Source organism: Leptinotarsa decemlineata, unplaced genomic scaffold (assembly GCF_025532065.1).
Source record: "Leptinotarsa decemlineata unplaced genomic scaffold, Ldec_3_MD MMD2_tig00026374_RagTag_RagTag, whole genome shotgun sequence".
Taxonomy (NCBI): domain Eukaryota; kingdom Metazoa; phylum Arthropoda; class Insecta; order Coleoptera; family Chrysomelidae; genus Leptinotarsa; species Leptinotarsa decemlineata.
The window spans coordinates 4600233-4624590 of record NW_027412710.1 but is presented as its reverse complement, the minus strand read 5'-3'; the positions used below and the strand labels follow the sequence as shown (position 1 = coordinate 4624590).

At 36.4% G+C, this 24358-nt stretch overlaps 2 protein-coding genes across 2 annotated transcripts in view; both read right to left on the bottom strand.

Annotated features, from left to right (window-relative positions):
• Al (aristaless) overlaps positions 1-24358 on the bottom strand; it is a 310346-nt gene that overhangs the window by 272308 nt on the left and 13680 nt on the right. The window lies entirely within an intron of this gene.
• On the bottom strand, positions 10434-11591 carry LOC141486865 (uncharacterized). The gene is made up of 2 exons (XM_074185444.1): positions 11318-11591; positions 10434-11254 (listed from the first exon to the last, which is right to left on the bottom strand). Exons 1-2 carry the CDS (start codon positions 11470-11472, stop codon positions 10549-10551), a joined length of 861 nt encoding a protein of 286 aa, XP_074041545.1. The 5' UTR covers positions 11473-11591; the 3' UTR covers positions 10434-10548.

Genomic DNA, 24358 nt, shown 5'->3' with positions numbered 1-24358 from the left:
ACATCTTTGGGGGTGAATTTACCTTCTATGTAAATGAAGCTGTCGGCAATATCTAGTATAACATCTTGATTATTGATTGCAATTCTGATTTCATCCGAATTCCTGAATAGCGGTGATCCATAGGGCTTATATGTGTGCTCATGTAAACTTATGAGAGAATGATCGAGCACTGGTTCATTGAATATATTCAACTTTTCACTGTTTGTTTCGAGCACCATTGTTATTTTCTCACTTTCAATCCAATCGATTTCAAAAATTTAAGATCACTCACAGACAGAGCGTTATGTGCTAACTGTTTAGCATACACTTGTGGAATGAGCTTCTTTTTATGCACACTTTTCTTTTTATGCACGCCTTTCTTTTTGATAGTGCAACTCGTTTGGGATTGTTCAATGCGATTTTGTCTATTGTAAATGAAACCCATAACAACAGTTATTCGATTTTCTTCAATTCCAAAATAATGAAAATCTCTTCTTCACTTCCAAAATCGATAAGGTTATTTTTTTCATCCAAAATACGCACTGTAATGTTGTGAATCAATTGACGACCTTCTGGACTGACAGGCATATATATAATACTGTGTGGTTCTTTAGTAAGATTGTAGCCAGGTTCAACATCAATATCGAATGAGAAAAGAATGTGAGATTCTTCACCATTTATATATGAACCTGATATTATATTGCAATCTAAGCGGATAAGTCTCACAGTTGTAATGTTTATTGGTAATGATGATTCATGTATCTGATTTGGTGGAAATATTCCATGAGCGAACCCCATCATTTCTGCTATAGAATTTGGATGTGTCAGATCAATTTCATATTTGGATCGCATTTCACATTTGAATGTATTATTATTGGCGTGTAGATAGAAAATATCATCTGCAACGACATCATTTGGTTTTTTATCATGAAACAATCTGAACATGATATGTTTCTGTATGACGGCATTGATCTCTTCTATTTCGTAAGCACCACATGGAATTTCAATTGTCAACTTTTGGGGTATCGATGAGTTGTCATTACTGATTCTAAAACTAACTAAGTTATTAGCTTCAGTTATATTATTGATTGTATTGCATCCATAGAATCCCAAAAGTCCTAATCCATAACGACTGTTCCTATCCAATTCAATTGGTGGAAAAAAATCCGCACTCAAGACACTTGTCCCGACAGCTTGTAGCTCGAACTTTCGTGACATGACTGATGAATATTTTGAAACACATTTCAATTTATTATTGTACACAGCAACAGCACATTTGAGACAATTTACACTTTTTGGAAGGTGTTGTATTGTAATAAGTATCATTTTTATTGATACCAATATTCACATCCTCTATATTACAAATACAACACATAGATTTTCGAGGTATAGGACCATCATTAACATCCGAATCTGAATTTTGATCGTGGTGGTGCTCATAACAATATCTATGTTTCATTATATCGATGTCATCTTGCAGATGCTTAGGCAACTTTTCCCAAACATATGCAATCTCATGTGCAACACATGCAAGTATCACTTCCTTAGGCATATTTGCAAGCATCACTTTATCCATTTTTTTCAAGGTACCATATTTTGAAAACATTCTAAGTGAAAACCCCATTCCCTTGATAGCCTCCCGATCCAGTTTTGGTGTTGAATCCATTTTTATTTGGAAAATTATTTAGAGAGAAACTGCAAGCACAAGTGACCACAGAGAACTGTATTAAATTTCTGTTGTCGATCATAGTTATATTTGATTTTTACATTCGAACATTTTCGAAAGAATCGAGTCAATTCCAATGGTGGGGGTAGATCTCCAAAACTATCGAAATATGTGACTTCTTTCCCACATTTTTTATATGCCACCCAATGTGTTCCTGGTCCACTTATTCCATCTAAATTAACAATAGCTGTCTCGTTTTGTTTTGGACCTGAAGATGGTAATCTATCACGCATAAAAACACCACGAAAATGTGGAATTTTCATTTTTTGTGCATAATAACTGAGATCGAGATCAGTAAGAGGCCTCTGAGGTAGGGGTTCAATCAGTTTTTTGTTTTGTTTGTGGCTTTGTATGGTTTTAAATATAGTCCTAAACCTTTACGGTATGGTTTGAGATATATTCCACTTCCGCGTTTGCCTAATGCTACAGCCTCCATGGTTTTATTGTGACGATTGGCTTCCATTAAAGCCGCTCTGCTGGCTTTTGCCGAATTCACGGCCTTGGTAATACCAGCAGCGGCTCCCGCCAAACTTCCTAGTGCGGATAGTCCAGCAAAAATTGGTATCAATGGTAAAAGTCCACCGATCTTGGGAACAGGAATTATGCGTGGTGTGCGGATTTTCTTCTTTCCACCGGCAGCTTTAAGGTATTTACGTGCCGCCTGCAATGCCACAGTGATAGCTTTTTTGCTATTATTCGTCACAAATTGATTCCCACCAGCTTTCTTCAATACATTTCGCACTTTATGGACTATCCCAGCACCAAATGCAACTTTTTTAATATTATTTTTCTTCGATTGTTTCCTCTTACATTTTTTCTTATTGGTACTACAACCCATGCCCATATGTCTTTTCGCTTTCATAATGTTGGTGACAAGTAATGCAGCTGCTCTTTCCCCAATACTCGCGTCCTTTGATTTAACCCTATCCCAAGCGCTGTATTCAAGTTCTTTGTCGGCTAAATGTCTTGCTGCAAGATCAGATGGATGCTTAGAATATTGAATATCGTGTTTTTTGCATTCAATATCTAATTTATTGATTCCAGGATCGTTACGAGCTAAACGTTGTTTCAATTTTGTACCCGGTCCACTGTATTGATATCCTCCAGGTAGATGTAATTCGAAAGGAAGTTTGTTTATTAAATCATTAACAAAACCACAACCTCTTTTAATTTTACGATCACTTTCAATACATCCGTATCGTTTGATGGTACACATTGAAATGAATAAGCTAATAACATTTATATAGTCTCCAACCACGGCACGATGCGCATTGTAAAACAGAAAGAAAAGTTTGCTGTAGATAATCTAGATGAGAAATTTGGGTGTGGATTGAATGGACAAAGAGTATTCAGACATGGTCCACTACTTCCATCATCAGTTCGAGGACTCATTATAGGACCTTCAAATTGTGGAAAGACGAATGCAATGATATCACTATTAACACATCCACAAGGATTGAGATTTAGAAATGTGTATCTCTATTCGAAGTCACTCAATCAACCTAAATATCAGTACTTGCGAAGTGTTTTGGAACCTATAAAAGGATTAGGTTTTTATACATTCAGCAATAATGCAGAAATAGTGGAACCCTCCGACGCTAAGCCTAATTCTGTTTTCATTTTCGATGATGTGATATGTGAAAAGCAAGATATTATTAGATCATATTTCTGTATGGGACGTCATAAGGATGTTGATTGTTTTTATCTAGCACAGACATATTCACGGGTACCCAAACAGTTAGTGCGTGACAATACCAATTTCATTATAATGTTCAAACAAGATGAGACGAATTTACATCACATTTATTCAGATCATGTTTCACCCGATGTAACATTCAAACAATTCCAATTGATGTGTGTTAAATGCTGGGAGGATCAATATGGATTTCTAGTAATTGATAAGGATAGAAAAATAGATGAAGGTAGATATCGCAAAGGATTCGATAGTTTTATATACCCATGATCTTGTTTTTGAAACTTATTCGATCACTGAATATTGTAGAGGTCACTTCATCAACGAATTGAGCTATAATTTAAAAAGGGCATTATGAATACAAAAAACGATTCTGAACATAAAAACAATGAAATGAATTTGAAACGTCAACTAGTAGAGACAACAGAAGCTGTCAGACAGAAATTCAACTCTATCAAGAATGATAATATTGAAAATCGTTCGACACTTGAAAGATTGTATGAGCCCATAATGAAACCATTGAATGTTTTATCATCAAACGCTACTTCTAAATCAGCAGTGTTATCACCAAATCGTGGATCTGTTCAATCTACTTCAAATTATCCCATGAGTACTCCAATAGGAAGAAAACAATCTTTTGATGGTGTATCATCTGTGAATAGTGACACGAGCACACTTCAAGACGATATGAGAACAACTCTATTCGAAACACCATCATCGTCCCACATCGATTCCTCGGATCCTGACATCTCACCTGTTATGAATGAAAGTGGTGAAGATGTTTTGATGAAACATTTGAATAATGTAAAATCTAGAAATCCAGCATATGATGGAACATTTGGCGTACGTATGGATCCAATTACACAAAAGCTGAAAATGGGAAGTCTAGTGGTACATTTCAAAGATGGAAACATTTCATTTTGGGATGCTAATAAAGTGAAAAAATATGAATGCGCAGGTAGTCCAGAATTATATGATATGATCTTTTTGAAGAATCCACAAGATGTTGATAATGAAGAAACTCGTCAAGTATATTCCAAAATATTGAAAATAACGAATGCTCCATATAAACAATATCATCTGAAGAATGGTTTTAAAAATACAAATTCTAAAAAATTTCGTGAAGTCATCAAACCACTATTAGACTCACGACAATATCCAATTAGGAGTAGAAGTAAAATTGGTGGAGCACTCAAACGAGTGAAAATGGAGAAAACATATAATTCTAAACCTGCGAATTATGTGTACTGGAATTCACCGAAAGAGTTAGTTGCTCGCCTACGACTATTGGTAGCATCAAAGTCAGCTGGACATACCGGACATGATAATGAAATAATTTCAATAATTGAAGAATTACGTGAAGAAGGTATAATATATTAATATATATTCACAAGTAATGATCACTGTCACATCATCATTCAATGCAGTAACATTATCACTTTTTTTCTCTTTAATCATATTGAAATAGAATGACTAATGAAGTAAGTGATATCAAACGGCAAGTTGTTAATGAATTACATAGACCTGCAAGACGTAATTTTCGTAGAAGAATAACTACCATCAAAGGTTTTGCAGATCTATGGCAAATAGATCTAGCTGAACTACAACCTTATGCAAAAAGTAATGAAGGATACCGATATATACTTGTAGTAATTGATTGTTACTCAAAATATCTATGGACTGTGCCAGTTAAAGATAAAACAGGTAGTACAATAACTAATGCAATGAAATATGTACTGAAGAAAGCCAAATTTTCCCCTAAACATATACAAAGCGATCAAGGGAAAGAATTTTTTAATAGAAGCTTCTCATCTCTCATGCGAGAATATAATATCAATCATTATTCAACATTCAGCACAAAGAAGGCAGCTATAGCAGAAAGAGTGATTCGTACAATAAAGGCATGGCTCTACAAGGAATTTTCGATGAGAGGTCACCACAAATGGCTTGATATTCTTCCAATTATAACTAGTAGATATAATAATAAAGTTCATCGTACAATAGGTATGGCACCCATCAATGTTGATTCAACAACAAAATTGAAATTCAAGGGTATCAATGGAATTGGAGGAAGACAAAGTAAACCCAAATTCCAATTGAATGATATTGTACGTATAAGTAAATACAAAAATATTTTTGAAAAGTCTTACACTGCGAATTTTACCACGGAGCTATTCAAGATTGTTAAAATTAATAAAACCATCCCAACGACTTATAATCTTGAAGATATGAATGAACAGCCGATTAGAGGATGTTTTTACGAAGAAGAGTTATTACGAACCGAGAATCCTGACGTATATCTGATTGAGAAGGTGTTGAAGAGAAGAAAAAATAAAGTATATGTAAAGTGGTTAGGTCTTCCTAGCGAACAAAATTCTTGGATTGATGAATCAAATATGGTTTAAATGTATCTAATAGTGACTTTTATGAATAAAGTAATATTAAAGTTCATTATTGTTTTCATTTCAATTATAAGTATGTGAATTGAAAAATATTGCAGCGGTAAACATTGCCCCAGCCATTCGCAATGTTCTGTGTATACCAAACCAAATTAATTGTATACTCCATTCCCGCTTATATTTTTCAACTCACGATATTGAAAACACATTATCATTCCCAAAACTAATCGCCGTCACTTTGAAATGCAGTATCCAACTCTTTTTGCCAATTATCTCTCACTGATAATGCCGTCTCATAAAGCTTAGTCGACTCCTCAAGCTCAGCCTGAGCTTGCATTCTCGAACGTTGATGGAATTGCTTATCTTTACCTATTTTTGAACGGAGTTCATCAGCATCTTTAGACATTCTAGCCAATTCAACCTTCGCTAATGCAATCTTGGCATTTAATGCTTCAAGAGTTTCATTATTAGCATTAATAGCTCGCTCACTCTTTTCAAGTTCAGCAATAGTCATCTGTGCCTTTACAAGACGGTATTTTGCTTTCCTTTTCATTTCCCCAAACCGATGGAGGGGACTGAAAGAAGATAGCGGTTCAGCTTTCAAATCACTCTTCATTTCTTTAGGAGTACCTTTTGGCTTCCTCTTCGATCTGTCACTTTTCGTTGCGGGTTTTTTCTGTCGCACAACACTTTTGGATTCTTTCTTTTCTTTAAAGTCAGTGACAATCGATGAAGATGCCTTAGTAACCTTCCTCTTGATTGTTCTAGATTTCTTATCAACACCAAGAGGAAGGGTAGATGAAGAGTGTTTGAGTGATGATAATTGCGAAACGATCGGATTTTCAATAATAATTTGCTCATTTGGTTCTGGCACATCTGCAAAGTTAACGAAGTCGTTAATATCAAAATCATTTATCGAATCTTGACTCGATAAATGTAATACTGGAATATTTTCAAAATCAGTCTGATCGATATCAACAAGTGGTGAACCATCTTCAGCAATCAATAGCGGCATAGAGCTCATGATTATTAAGGTCTGAGGAATGATATGTGATAGCAATAGAATGTGGATAGGAAAGGTGATGATGTTACTGAGACCTCACCATTTATAGAAGAAAATAAACTAGCGCATGCGCTCTTTCATCAACTGGCACATGCGCTCTCTCACTGAACTATTCACGCATGTAACAATCTTTGTCATTTAAGAGGAAAACTTTGTGTTGCATGCATGTATTTTTAAATGTTAGAAAATAATACAAATAAATTCAAAATATATATATATATTTATTAATAATAGAGGACAATAACGATAATAAAAAATATAAAATGAAAAATGTTAATATGTCTCTGTGGATGTGGAACGTTCTTTGACTCTATTCCTCAATAGTTGTTGCTCGTGCGTCAAACACCAACATTGAAAAAAATGGATTCTCCTATTGGGGTAGAGTTGACCAACCTTCTCACACAGATCCCAAGTACTTCTACATGCATTGCATACATGATTCCAACAATTCATGGAATATGTATCACAACGCAAACAACGTTGCAGTGGAGTTGGAACGGCAGCACAGGTACCGCAAATATTTCTACAGATACCTATATTGTTAAATATTATAGGTTCGGAACACTTCAGACACTGTAACTGTTGTTGACGATAATCCGATTTTGTTCGCTTCGGTGGATGAGAAGGAGGCGATAGTTGAATCCGCAACACGCAATCACTACACATACCAGTACATGGATTGATTGAATCCTTAGGTCTACTTATTTGACAAAAGTAGCACACAATAGCCCCTGCAATCATCATTGGGTAGACACACACTTTTGGTTTTTCATTCCACTCTTTTGGAAACGGCATTTTACTAATTCGATTAGAAATATTAAGAGATGACTTACAAAAACTATGAATGCTCTCTCCTACACCTACGATCTCTATTTATACAAATCAACATCATGTGAAAGTATAGTGGGATAACTTCTCCTACTATTCCACTCTAAACGAGTCAAGTGGGAGTCGCATCACCTCCTATATAAGTCGACTTGCAAACCTAGAGTTCATTCATTCACTCTCTACAACTGTGAGCAAACAACAACAAGATGAATTCTGCAAAAATAAATGCTGCATTAAATAGAATATCTTCTGTTGATGAAAACAATTGGATAGACGAATCAGATGATGAGGATGTCAATGTTCCGCTAGAGGAAGTGATAGTTGAAGCAGAAGATGTTGGAGTCGATGAAGATGAGATAGACGAAGTTGAAAACGAGGCCAACCAAAGCGACGAAGATGATGACGTGATGGAGTTTGAGAGGGTCATGGATGAAGAAGGAGATGATGAAGGGATAGAAGCTGACACAACTGAAGGCGATGGTGCTTTGAGGATCGGTATGCGAACGCTCAATGTCAGTGAGACACTGGAAGATCCCTTGGATTTGTATTGTGCAATGGATGCATACGTATTGATCAGCACAATAGATGGAGAGAACAAAAAACTATGTTGGTGCTGCTTTCGGTTTTATTCGCATAGAAACAATAATGGAGGGTGGTATGCCCATGTCAACACCCACAACACTGTCTCAATTATGGAAATGGGACAGAATTGGTGTGAAGCTTGCGAGAGGCCACTAACAAACTTCACCCGAGTATCTACATGTATTATATGTAATAATGTCCAACCTGTGGCACAATAACCGTGGACCTACTGGTCAAAAAAACAACAGCCCTTTTCAGGGCTACATTATTCACACAAACAGTAGTTAGTTGTATTAGTATTCATAGATTATATGACAAATGAATACTTTGACTAATAAAAGTCTAAGTAATTTGTTAGTCTTTGAATATCTATACATTATATGACAAATAAATTACTACTTTGACTGAAAAGTCGATATTTGGAATTTGATAGTCATTGAATATCTATGCATATGATGAGTACTACTTTAAATGAAAGTTGAAGTTGGCATTTTGTCAATCATTGTATGCATATAATGATGAATACTTTTACATACATACATTTTGTTTGAGACTATAATGTTAACAATGGTATGAACCTGTTTCCGTTTGAAAGTATAATGATAGCTCTGAAAAGAGCTATTTTTTTATTGTTTCAGTCTTCAATTGTAGCCCTGAAAAGGGCTGTTTTTTTTATTAATCCATGCAATGGTATGGACTAACGCTCCTCATCATCATCAGAAACAATGATGATTGTATCATCATCTGTATCTGATGATATACTGATGATGTCATCCTCATAATCATCTGAATCAGACGATATACTAATGGCATCATCATTAGCATAATTATCTAGCTCGTTATCCTCTAGATCGTCTAACTCATTGACATCCATCTCTAACTCTGCCTCTACTTCCTCTTGCATACCTTCTTCCATACGTGCCGGGAAATCATCAGGTAGATCATAGATACGTTGCAGCATTTGTGCAAAATTTGTACTGAAATGATCGAACGTTGAATCTATTCCATGTACCTGGATGGGGCCTGTACTCGTCATAGAACACTCTGGTACACTCATCGGTTCGGTGGTGGAATCAGCACTCGACATTGTGGAAGAATGATATAGAACTGGGATTGATGCTTTATTTATATTGGAAAAAAAAGGAGGGGGTGAAGTGTAAATGTAGAACAATTCAGTGTTTGAAATTCGAAAGCAATAAGAATGACAATTTTCTTGAAATTCTAAGTGATTATTATTATTAGAAACTCTGAGTGATTATTATAAAAAAAAACTAATAAGGGAGAGGGAAAAAGACACTGCCCCAACCTCGCAGTGCCTCGTGTACACCAACCAAAAAGTGTGTACTCCGTGGAAGGAAAGGAAAGGAATAGAAAGGTTGGGAGAAATGAGGAAACGATTACATATCATCGTCTGAATTCAGGACTTCATCAATCAGGATAGGGGATGGTGGAGGACTATCATCGGACTCATTGTCAGCGTCACCGTCATCATCGTCATCGCTGTCGTCGTCGTCTGTGTTTCCGGACTGTGTATCCCATTCGTAATCATTCCGCCAATCATAGGGATCTGGATAATCCCCATCAGACAGGTCCGCTTGATCGGTTCCAGTAACGTGAAGCACTTGTATCCGATCATCATAAATTATGTCATCATAATTCATCGAGTGAGGTGCAGTCGTGGAGGTAACGAAACCTTCATGGATAGAAGCCCAGTAAGGATGTTGATGCGCTGGGTCACTGTACGGCTCAGTAGTTGAATCAGGTTCCATGTTGTAGGTGGCTGATCAACTGAATATTCCAACAGATAATTCCTACTTTTATACTTTTGAAAGGGAGTGGGGGAGGAGTGGGGAGGAGAGGGGATTAAGTGGGAATGAATTTCAAAAATGACATGAGCTATATTCCATGAAAGAGAAAATTGAAAATACTATATGAATTATATGAAATATACTTATTGATTTCATTATGAAACATATTTTCTTCCCAAGAGATTATTTACAATAGATTAGAGAACACAAAAATTGATGTGAGGTATTTGCATAGAAGAACTGGTAATTGAAATAAAAAAAGGAAATAATAATGAGACGAAGTGAAGAAAAATGCTCCAACCATCGCATTGTTCAATGTGTACCAAACCAAAACAATGTACACCCTTAATTTCACTTCTTTTTTTTTTATTTTATTTTTATTTCCTAAAATTACAAACATAAACTTAAAACTATCTTAATTAAATATTCCTAACTAACCTAAAACTAATCTTACTACACTTACACTTAATCTATGGGAAAGTTTTTATAAAAGTCACTAACTTTTTATAAGTCTCTATCGAAGAGGTATCTGCTTCACACTTTTTCTCCAGAGATGCATACTTCCGATCTAGTTCGGCTATTACTTTTTCTGCTTCCCTCCGTCGGTTAACAATTTCAGCCATTTCGCGCTTCCTTTTAACCAACGCGGCCTCACTAGCTCGAGAAGCATGTTCTGCTTCCTTACATCTCTGTAGAAAACTGTCCAACATTTCACTAACCTCTCCGATAGGCTGTCGCACTTGTGGCACTAACACTTCAGGATTCGTCACCGGTGTTGCCAGCATCGGCGAAAGCGGCACCACCGACGGAGTGAATACGATGGGAGCCTCCTCCGATGGGGACAATACAACTGGTGGCTCCTCCGGAGAAGGCGCCCTAGGTTGTTCCACTACTGCTGCGGGTGGTGTGGAGGGCCTTAAGCTGTTTGGAGCGGTCGACCAACTACCTGCATAAGGATTAGTCCTATTGCAAGTAGCTCGGTACTTAGAAATAGGACCAACCTTCGCTGCAGGTCGTTGGCAAACCTTCTTTACAGGCCTGACTTCCTCCTCCTCCTCGAATAAGTCAGGGCTGGTGGATCTGCACCTAACTCGTGAAGTGGATGCCTTCTCCTGCTCTGTCATAGGCATGATGGATGCCACAGCGTTATTTAATTCCTGAGTGTTGGATGCCATTCTGAAAATGTAAAATAATACAAAGTTAGTAGATGTAAAACATTAAAGTACATTGTTAACTTACTCAAACTTAGCTCCTCGTCGTATAGTACACTGCTTCTGGTTGAGTATGGCTGGACTGCTCTGGATGACTGGAGTTGTCGTACTGAATGTAGAAGAACGTGCTCCTCGGGGTATCAACATCATTGGGAGTGGAGGGAATGAGGTGGGGGCGTGCATGCGCAATGGTTGGAATATGGTGGGGCGAGAAATGGTAGGAAGTGGGCGGGGTGAGCAATGGTGGGAAGAAAGCGGGCCGCGCTCCGCGCGGCTTACGCCCCAATTCGCTACGCTCGCGCCGGCGCGCTTCGCGCGCCGGCGCGAGCGTAATGGGGCCACCCGGGGGGAGGAGGGGGGGGGGGTGGGGGGTGGGGGGGGCGGCGGGGCCGCGCTACGCGCGGCCCCGCCGCCCCCCACCCCCACCCGCGCGCTTCGCGCGCCGTGAAACCTAACCTAACCTAACACCTATGACCCTAACCTACAGTATGTATTAATCTAATCTAACCTAACGCGGGAGTAAATTCACCATGTTGGTTCAATTAATACGTCATCTGTTGGTTTTGGTTTTGGTTCTATTATTCTAACATTTGGATCAATGTCCAGTCCTGGATATCCCAGTCCACCTGATGGCCTGACTTTATGGCTTTTCTCCAAAACTTCAACTCTCTCTTCTAGTACATCATACTTTTTCATTGTAGTCCCTGTTATGTTTGACATAGCATCAAATTTTTTATTTGTAGACGCTGTTATGTCAGACATTTTTATGTCCACATCATTTGTAAGTTTGTCAAATTTACGAGTGAAAGTTATCCGAGCCTCTGCAATTTTATCGTCAAATGCTTGACGGGCATCGCGAGCAATATTACCTATTGTGGATTGTATTGCAGCTTGTAGGGCTAGAAGTATAACCTCCTTTGTTCCGTTAATTTCCCCCTCAAGATATGATACAGTTACACAATCACTCTTGTCAATTGGTTCGCTTATATTTTTCAATATTTTTCTTTGCATGTCATAATGACCATCTTTTGTTAATTTAAAACCAATCCCGGGAGGACCTCGAATGACATTACCACCCAATTTTCTTTTTCTACCAAACTTATCGATTGTTTTAGACATTGTGCACTCTACGATGATTCTTTTCAAACTGATATTTCTTTCATTTACATTATGTTATATACTTTACAGTAATTGGTTAGGAAAATAGAAATGAAACAAATAATATTTTTATCATTTTTTATTCATCTAAGTAACTTGGTAAAAGTGATACATATACAATACATAATACAATAATCACAAAAAATCACAAATAAGAATGTTCCGGTTTGAAGGAATAAGCAATAATACTTCGAATTATAATTCAATTATTCATCTCTACAGTCAACAAATTGATTAGTTGGTCTAAGGCGCTCTCTTGAGAAAAAGAATGAACGATTTCAGACACCCAACGAATGTTATCATTAGGATCATTTCGATAAAATTCTATATCGCTATGACCCCATGGAAGAGTTCGAGTGGTATTCGGAATGATGAATCTCTTGTCGTCATGATACGATAAAGCGACTTTATTTTTCAATTCAGTGTAAATATCATGCAATACGCTTCTGAACGAGTTCATCTTCCTGAATATCATACCTCCCTCTTCAATGATTTTTTCATAGTCTTCACATGTCAATTCATTCTTTATAACAGATCGTTTCACACCTTTGGCCTTCTTCAGTTCACCATCAACAGATTTCACGTAATACGCTTTAGCACCTGTACCGTAAAAGCTGATTATTGGATCATTTGGGAATTCATCTTTGAAATTACCCAGAACTGACTTTGTCACTGGAATATTGAATTGGTTTCCTATTTTATAATTAGATGTATCGAACTTATTTATATTATTTTTGATAAATTCATAGAAATTGTCTGTATTTACTTTGAGAATAAGGGAGTCGGTATCAGTGTAGAGTAAGGACGCATCTTCTCCAAACTGTTGTTTGATACATCCATAGAAAAAATCATACATAACTGTTTTAGATAATTCTAGAATGGAAAATCCTAAATATAGTGGTTTATCATAATGAACTTTTACTCTAGCCAATTGAATGGCAACAAAATTTTCTGTAAAAATAGAGCATTTTTTAAAATTTGGTCGAGATATGAGACAACTGGCACCTATAGTTCTTTTTATATTTTCCCAATGTGTAATGAGTCTAACATCAATTCTATTGTCTACGTTTTCCATTGTTTTTCCATAGACTGCATTATTCATTAGTTTGTAGAAATCTTTTTCAGATTTGTTATTAGACCTATTACGCATTTCAGTATTCAAATCTATATAAGGCTTCATCCAACATGATTGCTTAAACCTCAATACTCTATGTGTGTTCATCACTATCAAACCATGATTGACAGCTTGCTGTAAGTTTCTATAGTGAACAATATATTTTCTTTTGTCGTTTAAATTTGGAATTAATTTGGGAACTTTCGATTTTGCATATGGAGGTATCAAACGTTCAACTAAGAATGGTAAATCGGAATGTTTATCATGAAGTTCTTGGGGATAATGTATATCCACTTCCAATACATATCCATAAGGACTATCAATATCCACATTCATTATATCAAGATTGAGAATTTCATGAGGTGCTAACCATGAAAATTCACCTGTTGGTAATGGTTGCGACATGCTGTGACCATATAGATTTGTTGCATCCAAATATGAAATGAATGAAGATGGTTCATTTGGATTATAATCCGGTAAAAATTTATTGTTTGCTTTATGTTTCCTTTCACTACATTGACTTATTCCACCACGAATACCTTTTTGAAAGAAGTGAACCATATCAATATCAGTTAGTAATTCCAATTCAATATTAGTATATTTCAACATGGCATCCCACGATAATCCGGGTGCAGTGAAGTATTGTGCCGGATCCAATTTATATTTATCAACAGATATATTTCTAAAGTTTTCAAAAATGTCACATAATAGTAACACATCTGACTTTAAATATAAATCAGAGTATTCACCCAAATCCTGACATTCGAATAAATTCCAAACAAGTTGAGCTCTCCCATAATCATTATCTGATACATGTTCACAATTGAGTTTATCATAAAATTGATTTTTGGTTGGAAGTCTTGGATGATTCAGTTTTTCGATGTCATCAACAAAACTATAGGGAAATACACCTTTCTTTCTCATCAAATTGAAATTTTCAATTTGTGGGAAATGTTTGCGCATCTCGATACACTGATCAGATGTTAAATTTGCACCTAAATTCTCCAAAGAACTAGGCATGAATCTGAAACTATCAATGAATCTCATTTTCAAATAATTCTTCTTCACCCTACCATCTTTATCCGTATAGGAGTGTGTAAAGAGATGTTTTGTGAAAGATATATATTTCTCATTAGTTTGTGGGATGACATCCACTTTATCTTTGTTTTTATACAATTCCTTTATGAATAAATGACAATCATATCCACTGAGATTGTGAAAAATTATAGGAATGAAATTTGGCAATTTAAAATTCAAATTACAAGATGAATGAGCAGCAGGGGACCTTTTTTTTCCTGTGAGGTGACAATGATCCCTCACTTTGACTTCGCCATCATTAAATTGTTTGGAACAAATGCCACAATTTGTGGCAGAAGCAAACTGTTCCTCTTCCTCAGGAGTTTGTACATCCATAGGAATAGGAAACCTGAGATGATTTTCATAAATATTTTTCAAATCATCTTCGATTTTGCTAACGAATTTCTGGGCTGCATCCACACCCCTATACGAAACAAATTTTGATAAATCATCATTGTATGAACATTTAATCAAATAAGCAAATGAATAAGGCTCATGTTTGAATGTCTTGATCGAATACGAGTATTCAGGATTTGGTTTAGTGGTTTGAATCGGCTTCAGTACTGATTCAAAATCGGCATACACTACAAATGGTACCTTCATTTGTTTCTCAAAGTTTTCAAAAGTTAGTATATTTTCAGGTACCGTTTTCCCATATTTATTGACTTTGAAATTGGTTGATGGTGTTGTAGTACTCAAGTGATTACAATCATTTATCTTATGACGTAATAGTAATTGTTCATTAGAAAAATATAATAAACAGCCATCACAAAAATATTTCTTATGTTCATGAGCCGATAATTGGCTTGAAACTAATCTTGAAAGATCTTTAATCCAACAATAATGATTATTACCGAAATCATCTGTGATAAGTAACAAATTGACATGTCTTCTAAGTCTTCTCTGAGAGTAACGTAATGGTCCAATTATTTCATACATTATTTTACCCTTCTCGAATTTACTTTCTAAACCGTACACATTAACTGAAATATCATTCTTGTCTTCAAATTTCACAATATCTTTCAACTTTACCGGAAAATTCATACCTGTTACATCTATGACTGTACTGAAATGTGGATACGATGAAACTTCTGATGTTCTATCGATTGCAGGATGTAGTGCTGAAGTGATAGCCCATGCAAAACAATGCTGATCTTCATTACGGACATTAACCACGGCCTTCCTACGCTCGATACATTCAGGCAGCTTCACATATGAACATCCACTGAGCGGGCTGTATTTATTAATGTTCAACTCCAGAAACATGATTTTTTCACAAGTCCAACCTTAAATACAGAACAATATTACTAATCCATCCAATTAAAACTTGGTAGAAATGTTTACCTGAATCACGTTCCTGGAATTCTGTAGTTTGAGCGATAATCCCATTTCGAAATCCATCAAATAAGGAATTCAAATCAGTAGATTGATCAACTGTTCTATTCTGTGAATTAAATGATTTGGTTTCCTTCAGGTCTTGTGTTTGTAGAATATAACTCCCAAATACTTCCATATTCACTTTGATGATTTTGTGAACCCTGATGGCCGATTCCAATAATTCTATAACTTGCTGCCTGATTTCATTAAAGAATAACATGTAATCGGTGGAAACAATGGAACTCTGCACCCTGTATGTCGCAATCCGACGTTTGAAGGCGCTCTTTATAATTTGAACACCATCACTGAATTGAACACATGTATTATTCTTATGTTGTAGAGTTCTATTGTGAGAATTCACTTGAGTCAATGGAATCATCACATTACAACAATTACATGTGTACATAGGTGCTGCAGCGTCATCTAATCTCACTCGTTTCACTGATGGCCCTCCTTGGCAACTCTGGAGCTGATGACGACGAAGGTTGTCACTACGGGTAAAAGATTTACCACATTCACAAGAATACATTTTCTATGATATGTTCTCACTAACTCACTCGATGGAAACTGACATAACCAACACTCGCCCGCTTCTTAAATACCATAATCCACGTCGCCTGCGCATCACCGTAGAGAGTGAGGGTAGGTAAGGACACATCGATGCATCCACTAGAGATGCTTGACGTCACAGCCAAGCCCATCTCCCAATTTGATGCGAGTTGCCGGCACGAGCAAGCAGTGATCGTTGCGCTCTCGGAGAGGGCAGACGTTTGCACAGTCCTCGCCCGCCTGCGTGTCACCATCAATAGCGAGGGTAGGGTGATGCGTTACGTCACATCATTCACTGCTTCGAGAGCGATAGCCGAACAAGCAATTGTCGTTGCGCTCTCGGAGAGGACAGACGTTAGCACAGTCCTCGCCCGCCTGCGTGTCACCATTGATGGCGAGTCTGGGGCGTTACGTCACATCCTTCACTACATCGAGGGAGGTGAGAGCAGACTGATGAATACGCATTACTCTGCCACACGTCGTGGAGTGAACATGTCGCTCTCTAGCCGTTGAACGGTTATTGCTGTGACGTCACTCCACTACTAACTTGGTGCCCTCACACCGATGGAGCATTCATTACTTGGAGGATCTTCGAAGTATGCAGACGTATGTTTGTACATAGACAAACAAGCACATGATGAAACCCTGTACCGTGCATTCTCTAACACACACACACACACACACATACACACACAAAATCTCATATGAAAAAAAAAAATCTGAACGATCCATGCACCAGACACTTCAAGGTCACAACGCCTTGACTTCACTGCACAACAAAAAAAAGCAAATAACACGTCATATTGGTGGGGGGAGTATTAGAACCGGGAAAAAATTTCTGAACGATCCATACACCACACCCTTCAAGGTCACATCACATTGACTTCACCAAACAACAACCAATAAAAAAGCAATTAATACGTCATAGTGGTGGGGGGAGGCTTAGAACCGGCTCAAATCTCCTACTAACCTCCTAAATTTTTTTCAAACGTTTCTCCTCATGCTGTAATGCAATACTTAAGAACAGACTCTGCCAGTGCATAATATAAGGTAAGCATGTTCTTACGGGTTAGGATATCTCTCAGGGAGTAAAATTTGTGAATGAGTTGCCTTAGTCTCTTGATCATACATATACTGCGTATGCTCATCCCATCGTAAATGCTGGTCAATTATGACTCCTAAATATTTAAGTTCAATCGATTTTTCGATCGTAGGACATTGGCAGATATTTTGAGCGCAATTTATTTTATGTATCTTCAAAAACTTTTCATTTGGTTGGTTGCTTTTTGTTGCCTTTTCTAAAATTTTTTAAATTGCCGGTACTATATTTATGGGCCTGAAATCATTTGGTGTCAAGGGTTTAGAAATTTTGTTTATAGGAAAAATAGAGTGTTTCCATAGTTCCGAGAGATACTAGTTTCTAGGCATTTTTTGACTGAATAATTAGAACTGGAGTTAGGTAAATGATATAGATTTTGATCATTTTGATAGATATCTTATCTGATCCGCTAACATTCGTTTTTATGGAGTTGACTATCATGTTAATATCATCCATATTGATGTGATGGAATTCAAAATTCAAATTTTCTTGAAATTGCTTAGTTCTAAATAATAGAAAGTAATAAGCTTTTCTGAGAATAGTCAGTTTCACGAACGAGTTAGATAAAAAGCGAAATAATAAGCCGCTCAAGTGGATGAACAATCTTGCAAACCCCAAGGAAAAAATTCAGAATGTGACTTCTAATTTTTTTTACCAAATTTTACTGAATCTCATTTAAAGTCTATCGTTCACAGGTGAAATCCTGCACATTATCATTCTACCAAAATATAATTATGCGCATTCAAATTCAAGATTAGAAAACATAGTTGAGGCGCTGCTAATTAATTATGAGTGCCACATTTATACTTCGCGAAGGACAATGAATATTTGCATCACAGTTATCACAATGCGGATTTTTGTTAAAATTGGTTGCTAGGTTATTTGGAGGTCAAACTATAAATGAATCTTTTTTTCCGATTCACAGCTAATGGGGAGTTGCATATCACGAAAAAAGTAATGGAAGTTACGACAAGTTGGGCTTCATAATGAGGGACACTATAGTCCGTTCATAATTTGTTGATAGCTCACTGCAAGTTTGACCCTCATTAGGGAACTGAAATACAGAGAGGACAGCTAATATGATATAATAACAAAAACCAAACTAAAACTGGCAGTTTAAGATGTTTTCGACTAACCCACCTTGTATCTGAAGAAATACAATACAGCTATAAAACTTTTAATCCAATTATGTAGGTATTTTGAGTGGAAATGAGTGACCAGTATCGTAGAGTATATGATTAAAACATTAGTTACTTTAAATAAATAAATATATTAATATTCATAAACTGTAGGTACTGTACTGTACTGTACTGTAATAAGTTACTTGCAATTTGTAAAAGATACATTTATTTAATTAATACCTATTTTTAAATGATATAAACTAGGATTACTTACAAAACTATTCAAATTCAAAATAAACAGGATCATCTTCGGAATCCGAGTCGTCTTGCAGGTTAATAATTAGCGGTTGTGTCTCTACAGTCGCATCAATTATATTGTCAAGATCCCACATTTTTTGTTCTTCTATTGCATGTCTTACTGCATCTCGCCAATTTTGTTCTGTAATATGTTGTAAAGACTCATATAACAATTCACGTACAGCTTGTATTTCATATGACGTATTTTTTCTAGCCACATAGCTTTTCATTTGTGCCCAAATGAGTTCAATTGGATTTAATTCGCAGTGGTAGGGTGGAAGTCTAAGGACTGTGATGTTTCGTCTTTCCGCCATTTTGTCAACTACGTATTTCTTGAACTTAGATTTGTGTTGCCGGGCAATTTTTAAAAGTTCTGCTTTAACCATTCCATCTTCGTAAGGCAGGGACTTATTCCGCAGCCAGTCAATGATATCCTGTTTCTTCCACGCAGTCGTTGGGAGTCTTTCAACTAGTCGTGAATGATAAGGTGCATTATCTAATACTATAATTGAGTTTGGTGGTATATGTTCAATCATCTGCTCAAAATACTCTTCGAAAACATCAGCTGTCATCTCCTCGTGATAGTCTTTTGTGCTTTTGGATTCAAATTCCAACAAACCATGCTTAGCAAATCCTTTTTCACTGCCAATGTGAGAAACTATTAATCTACTGCCTTTACCAGAGTGTGGGGAAATACCAGTAGACCAACCTTCCATAAAGGCTTGCCTGGAGCTTGATATATTTTTATCTGTCCAAATTTTTGTGAGAGTATGACCTGCGTTTACCCACGTTTCGTCCTGATAGTAAATTGGCCTTCCTTCAGCCCGAAATTTTCGAATCCCGGTCAATCAAAAGTGATTTTCGGTCTGATTTCTCCCACCGGAAATTTAATTCTTTTAAAACTTGCCACAATTTGGTTCGTCCGATATGAGGCAAATCCGGGTCGTCTCTAACTTCTTGTAAAATTTTGTTTAAGTTGGGTATTTCTTTTTTGTAAAAAAATTCGTGAATTTTCCTTCGAATACCATTTTTGGCAAATTCATCAATTTCAATAGGTTTTCTCCCCCTCTTTAAGTATTCGTTTGTATTTGGGTTAGCTATACCTTTTTTTTTTCTTTCTGATAGGAACCTATATATTGTTGACTCCCCTACGCCCGTCATGTTGGCACAACTCTTGATTATGTTCTGAACAGTGTTTGTGGGATTCTGAGAAACCAGAGCATCGTGAACGTTCAAAACAATAGTCTTCTCTCTTGGTGAATAGACAGACTTACTGACTGTACGCAACAGTACCGGTGTAAAACTTGATGATGTTGATGATGATGACGAAGCCATCGCAAGCAATCAAACAAAACAAGCAGGAACGAAAGGTACGTATATGTTTGTAGGAATATGAAAAAAAAGTTACTCACGCACTGCACAAAATTCGCAAAATAAATATTAGAGACGTTAATTACTGCCGTAGACGCCGAAACACCAACGAGCCGTAAATTAAATGCGATTAAAAAATGTACTAAACCAAAAATTATTTTCGTTCGTAACAACTTCACCCTTTCAAGGCAAGTTTCGAATATAAACTGAAGCTTTATATTTAATGAATAAACACCTCAGGAACCTCCGCCTATGATTTTACGAGTTTTACGACCGTTTTATGACTTGGGCCCTCATTTTGTGCTATCGACAAATTATGAACGGACTATAGAGAATTCAGTGATATAAAGGTAATAATCACGCTATTTTATGCTTATGTGAGGTCCAAACTGGAATTGTTTTATGTCATATTGTGAAGACTAATTCATTTATAATATCGATGGCTGAGAAGACAAATATTGTACGAGTATGTCCATTTTTGTCGAAAATGAGATATTATGATCATTGTATCGTTCGAAGTGAAATCTTTATGGTGTCCAAATATTGTACCTTCACTTGAAACTGTTTACAAGTTACTAAGGTAACAATCAAGACATATCCAGTAGCAAAAACATAATCAGGGTGCACAAATATTCTATGTCACATTCAATATTTGTGCACTTATCTGCATTTTAACAAAACAACGCATTTACTGTATGTCCAGAGATACAATATTTGTCCACAATACGTTACTCCGCTGTAGAGCAAGTATTGCAAGTGACTACGACTGCGAAAAGAATATGTAAACAGGAAAAGTATAGTCGAAGTAGACGATATTGTACACACTTGAAATTTAATGACTGGCTGAAGCGTCATAAAATTAATGTTACGTTACAAGTTACGGTGACGAATAGAAAGCGGGGAATGCGGAGATGGTTATCGCCGTCGTACCATCAATTTTCAGTTCAGGAACTGATCGCGATTTGAGTGTTGAAATTCGATATTGGTGCAGTTATAATTACCTAAAATGTTTGTTATCTGTTTGAAATGTGGCGTCCTTGGACAAGTACTAATAGTAATAACGAGTGTGATAACAACGCAGACTTTTTCCAGTGTAGTGATTCCAATAGCGATAGTGAACAATGCGAAAAAAAGATACCAGTGAATAAAATTCGGATGCATTTAAATATTGAAACACAGAGAGTATGTTTCAATATGTATAAGAATATACATCTCAAGTTTGGTTTCGAGGGAAACAAACTATTACAAGCAACATCAGATTTGACCGAAATTCCTTTCTCAACTGTACGTAAAATAGTCAAAAACAAACCTTATGAATGCAAAACGCAATGTGATACAGGATTACCAAAACCTTCAGATGTTCATCCAATAAAATCATTGAAAAAAACAATGTACAACTGTTACAAAAGCAATGAGATTCCTACAACTGAAATCATAAGGAAAAAATTGAATATTTCCGGCCATAACGTGAGCTATTGTGACAAAATTCTTCAGAATTGGATAAAGAAACTAGGATTTAGATTTAAAATAGTAAACAAACGTCAAGCAGTTATGGAAAGCAGAGGAATAGTGAAATTGCGTATCAAATACTTAGAACAAATAACTGAATACAGGGTGTAACTAAATAAGTGTAAAACATTCAAGGAGGTGATTCCCCATCGAAAAAAAGATAGGATCTTTCATATAAAGTAATTTCATTGGAGCATCCCTTGTTAAGATACAGCCCCTTAAAGGGGGTACATAAAATTTCTATAACAATTTTTTTCACAAGCACTAAAAAAGTTACAATATTGAAATTAACCTGACGTTTTGTACTACCAAAAAGACACTTAGCCGGAAATTTATTTGATTTACCCTATGGTTGTAAGGGGTGGAAAACGCAACCCCTAAAATGTATTTCCAATGTAACTTTTTGTCTTATTATTTGTTTACCATTTAAAAATTCATTTCCGATAGCCTGTTTCATTCTAAACAAAAAATTTCTTTTGGATTTTTTGCCCAAAATGAACCACTTCGCAACAAAAAATTATTTTACGAACAACTACAGAGATACATCGTCATAAATGCGAAAATACGAAACTAATCTATCTAGCAGGTCACTATTAGCGATAGTGACAATTAAATTGGTATGACGCTGTCAGTTTGTAGATTTTTGAAATTGAATTAATATTAATTCTGTGTTGTTGTTCTGTTCTCAATTTGTTACTTTAATAATTTACTTGTTATTAAAATGGCATACACAAATGAGGAAATGGCTGACATGCATTACGTTCACGGTCTGTCGCAGGGGAATGGGTTAGAAGCTTCTAGAAGATATGCTGAAATGTATCCTCAACGGCAGCATCCTTCACATGGAATATTTGCTCGACTTCATCAACGAATACGAGAATATGGTTCTTTCGACAAAAAAACGCAGGATTGTGGTCGCCATCGAGAAGTACGAACACCACAGCTTGAGGAAGCAGTACTTAATTTGATTGAGGAACAACCTACTACCAGTACTAGAAAGATTGCTTTCCAGCTAAATGTTGATCATATGACGATATTTCGAATTTTAAAGGAACAACTCTTATACCCTTACCATCTGCAACAAGTACAGGCACTGTTACCGCGAGACTTTCCGAACCGTCTTGAATTTTGCAATTGGATGCTGGAAATGATTAGAAGAAATTGTGACTTTCTGAAGACGATAGAATTCACAGACGAATGTAGTTTTCCTCGGGACAAGATTATTAATTTTCATAATTACCACATATGGGCTGATGAAAACCCTCACACTATTGTCGAAACTAACCATCAAGAACAGTTTTCTCTTAACGTGTGGCTCGGAGTTATTGGGAATGATTTAATTGGGCCTCATTTTCTACCTCCTTCATACATTCAATTTTTAAGAAAAGTGCATTCAGTACTGCTGGAGGAAGTTCCTTTGGGCGTCAGAAGGGATATGTTTTGTATGCACGATGGGGCTCCCGCCCATTTTAGTCAAGTAGCACGTCAGCATTTAACTGAAACATATGCAAATCAGTGGATATGTCGAGGAGGACCACAGAACTGGCCCGCTCGATCCCCGGATCTCAATCCTCTCGATTTCTCTATTTGGGAGCATTTACAGCATTTGGTTTATCGTACCCCTGTTCGCGATGTAGAGGACTTGAGAAACTGCATCATCGATGCATGCAGGGTAATCAGAGAGAATCCAGGAATATTTGAGCGAATACGTAGCTCAATGCGCCGACGTCTAGACGCATGCGTAATGTCTAAGGTAGACATATTGAACATTTACTATGATTTCTACATGTAGTGTGTTTTGTTATTAATAAATTAGTTTTGTTTATTACCCTTTAATCGTTTAATGCAGGTACTAACTACAAAATAAAAATAAATCCAGTTCGCATTTATGACAATGCATCTCTGTAGTTGTTGTTTTTAAATGGTAAACAGATAATAAGACAAAAAGTTACATTGGGAATAAATTTTAGGGGTTGCGTTTTCCACCCCTTACAACTATGGAGTATACCAAATAAATTACTGGCTAAGTGTCTTTTTGGTAGTACAAAACGTCAGGTCAATTTCAATATTGTAACTTTCTTAGTGCTCGTGAAAAAAATTGTTATACAAATTTTATGTACCCCCTTTAAGGGGCTGTATCTTAACAAGGGATGCTCCAATGAAATTTCTTTATATGAAAGATCCTATCTTTTTTTCGATGAGGAATCACCTCCTTAAATGTTTTACACTTATTCAGTTACACCCTGTATAGACAAGAACAACAGAAATTTTTTTATTTGGACGAAACTTGGTATGACACTCACGACAGTTACGAAAGGGTGGACTGATGGTTCGAGAATGTTTACGCCTAACATGCCTGCCAACAAAAGTTGATAAGAAGGTAATAGAGCTAATAAA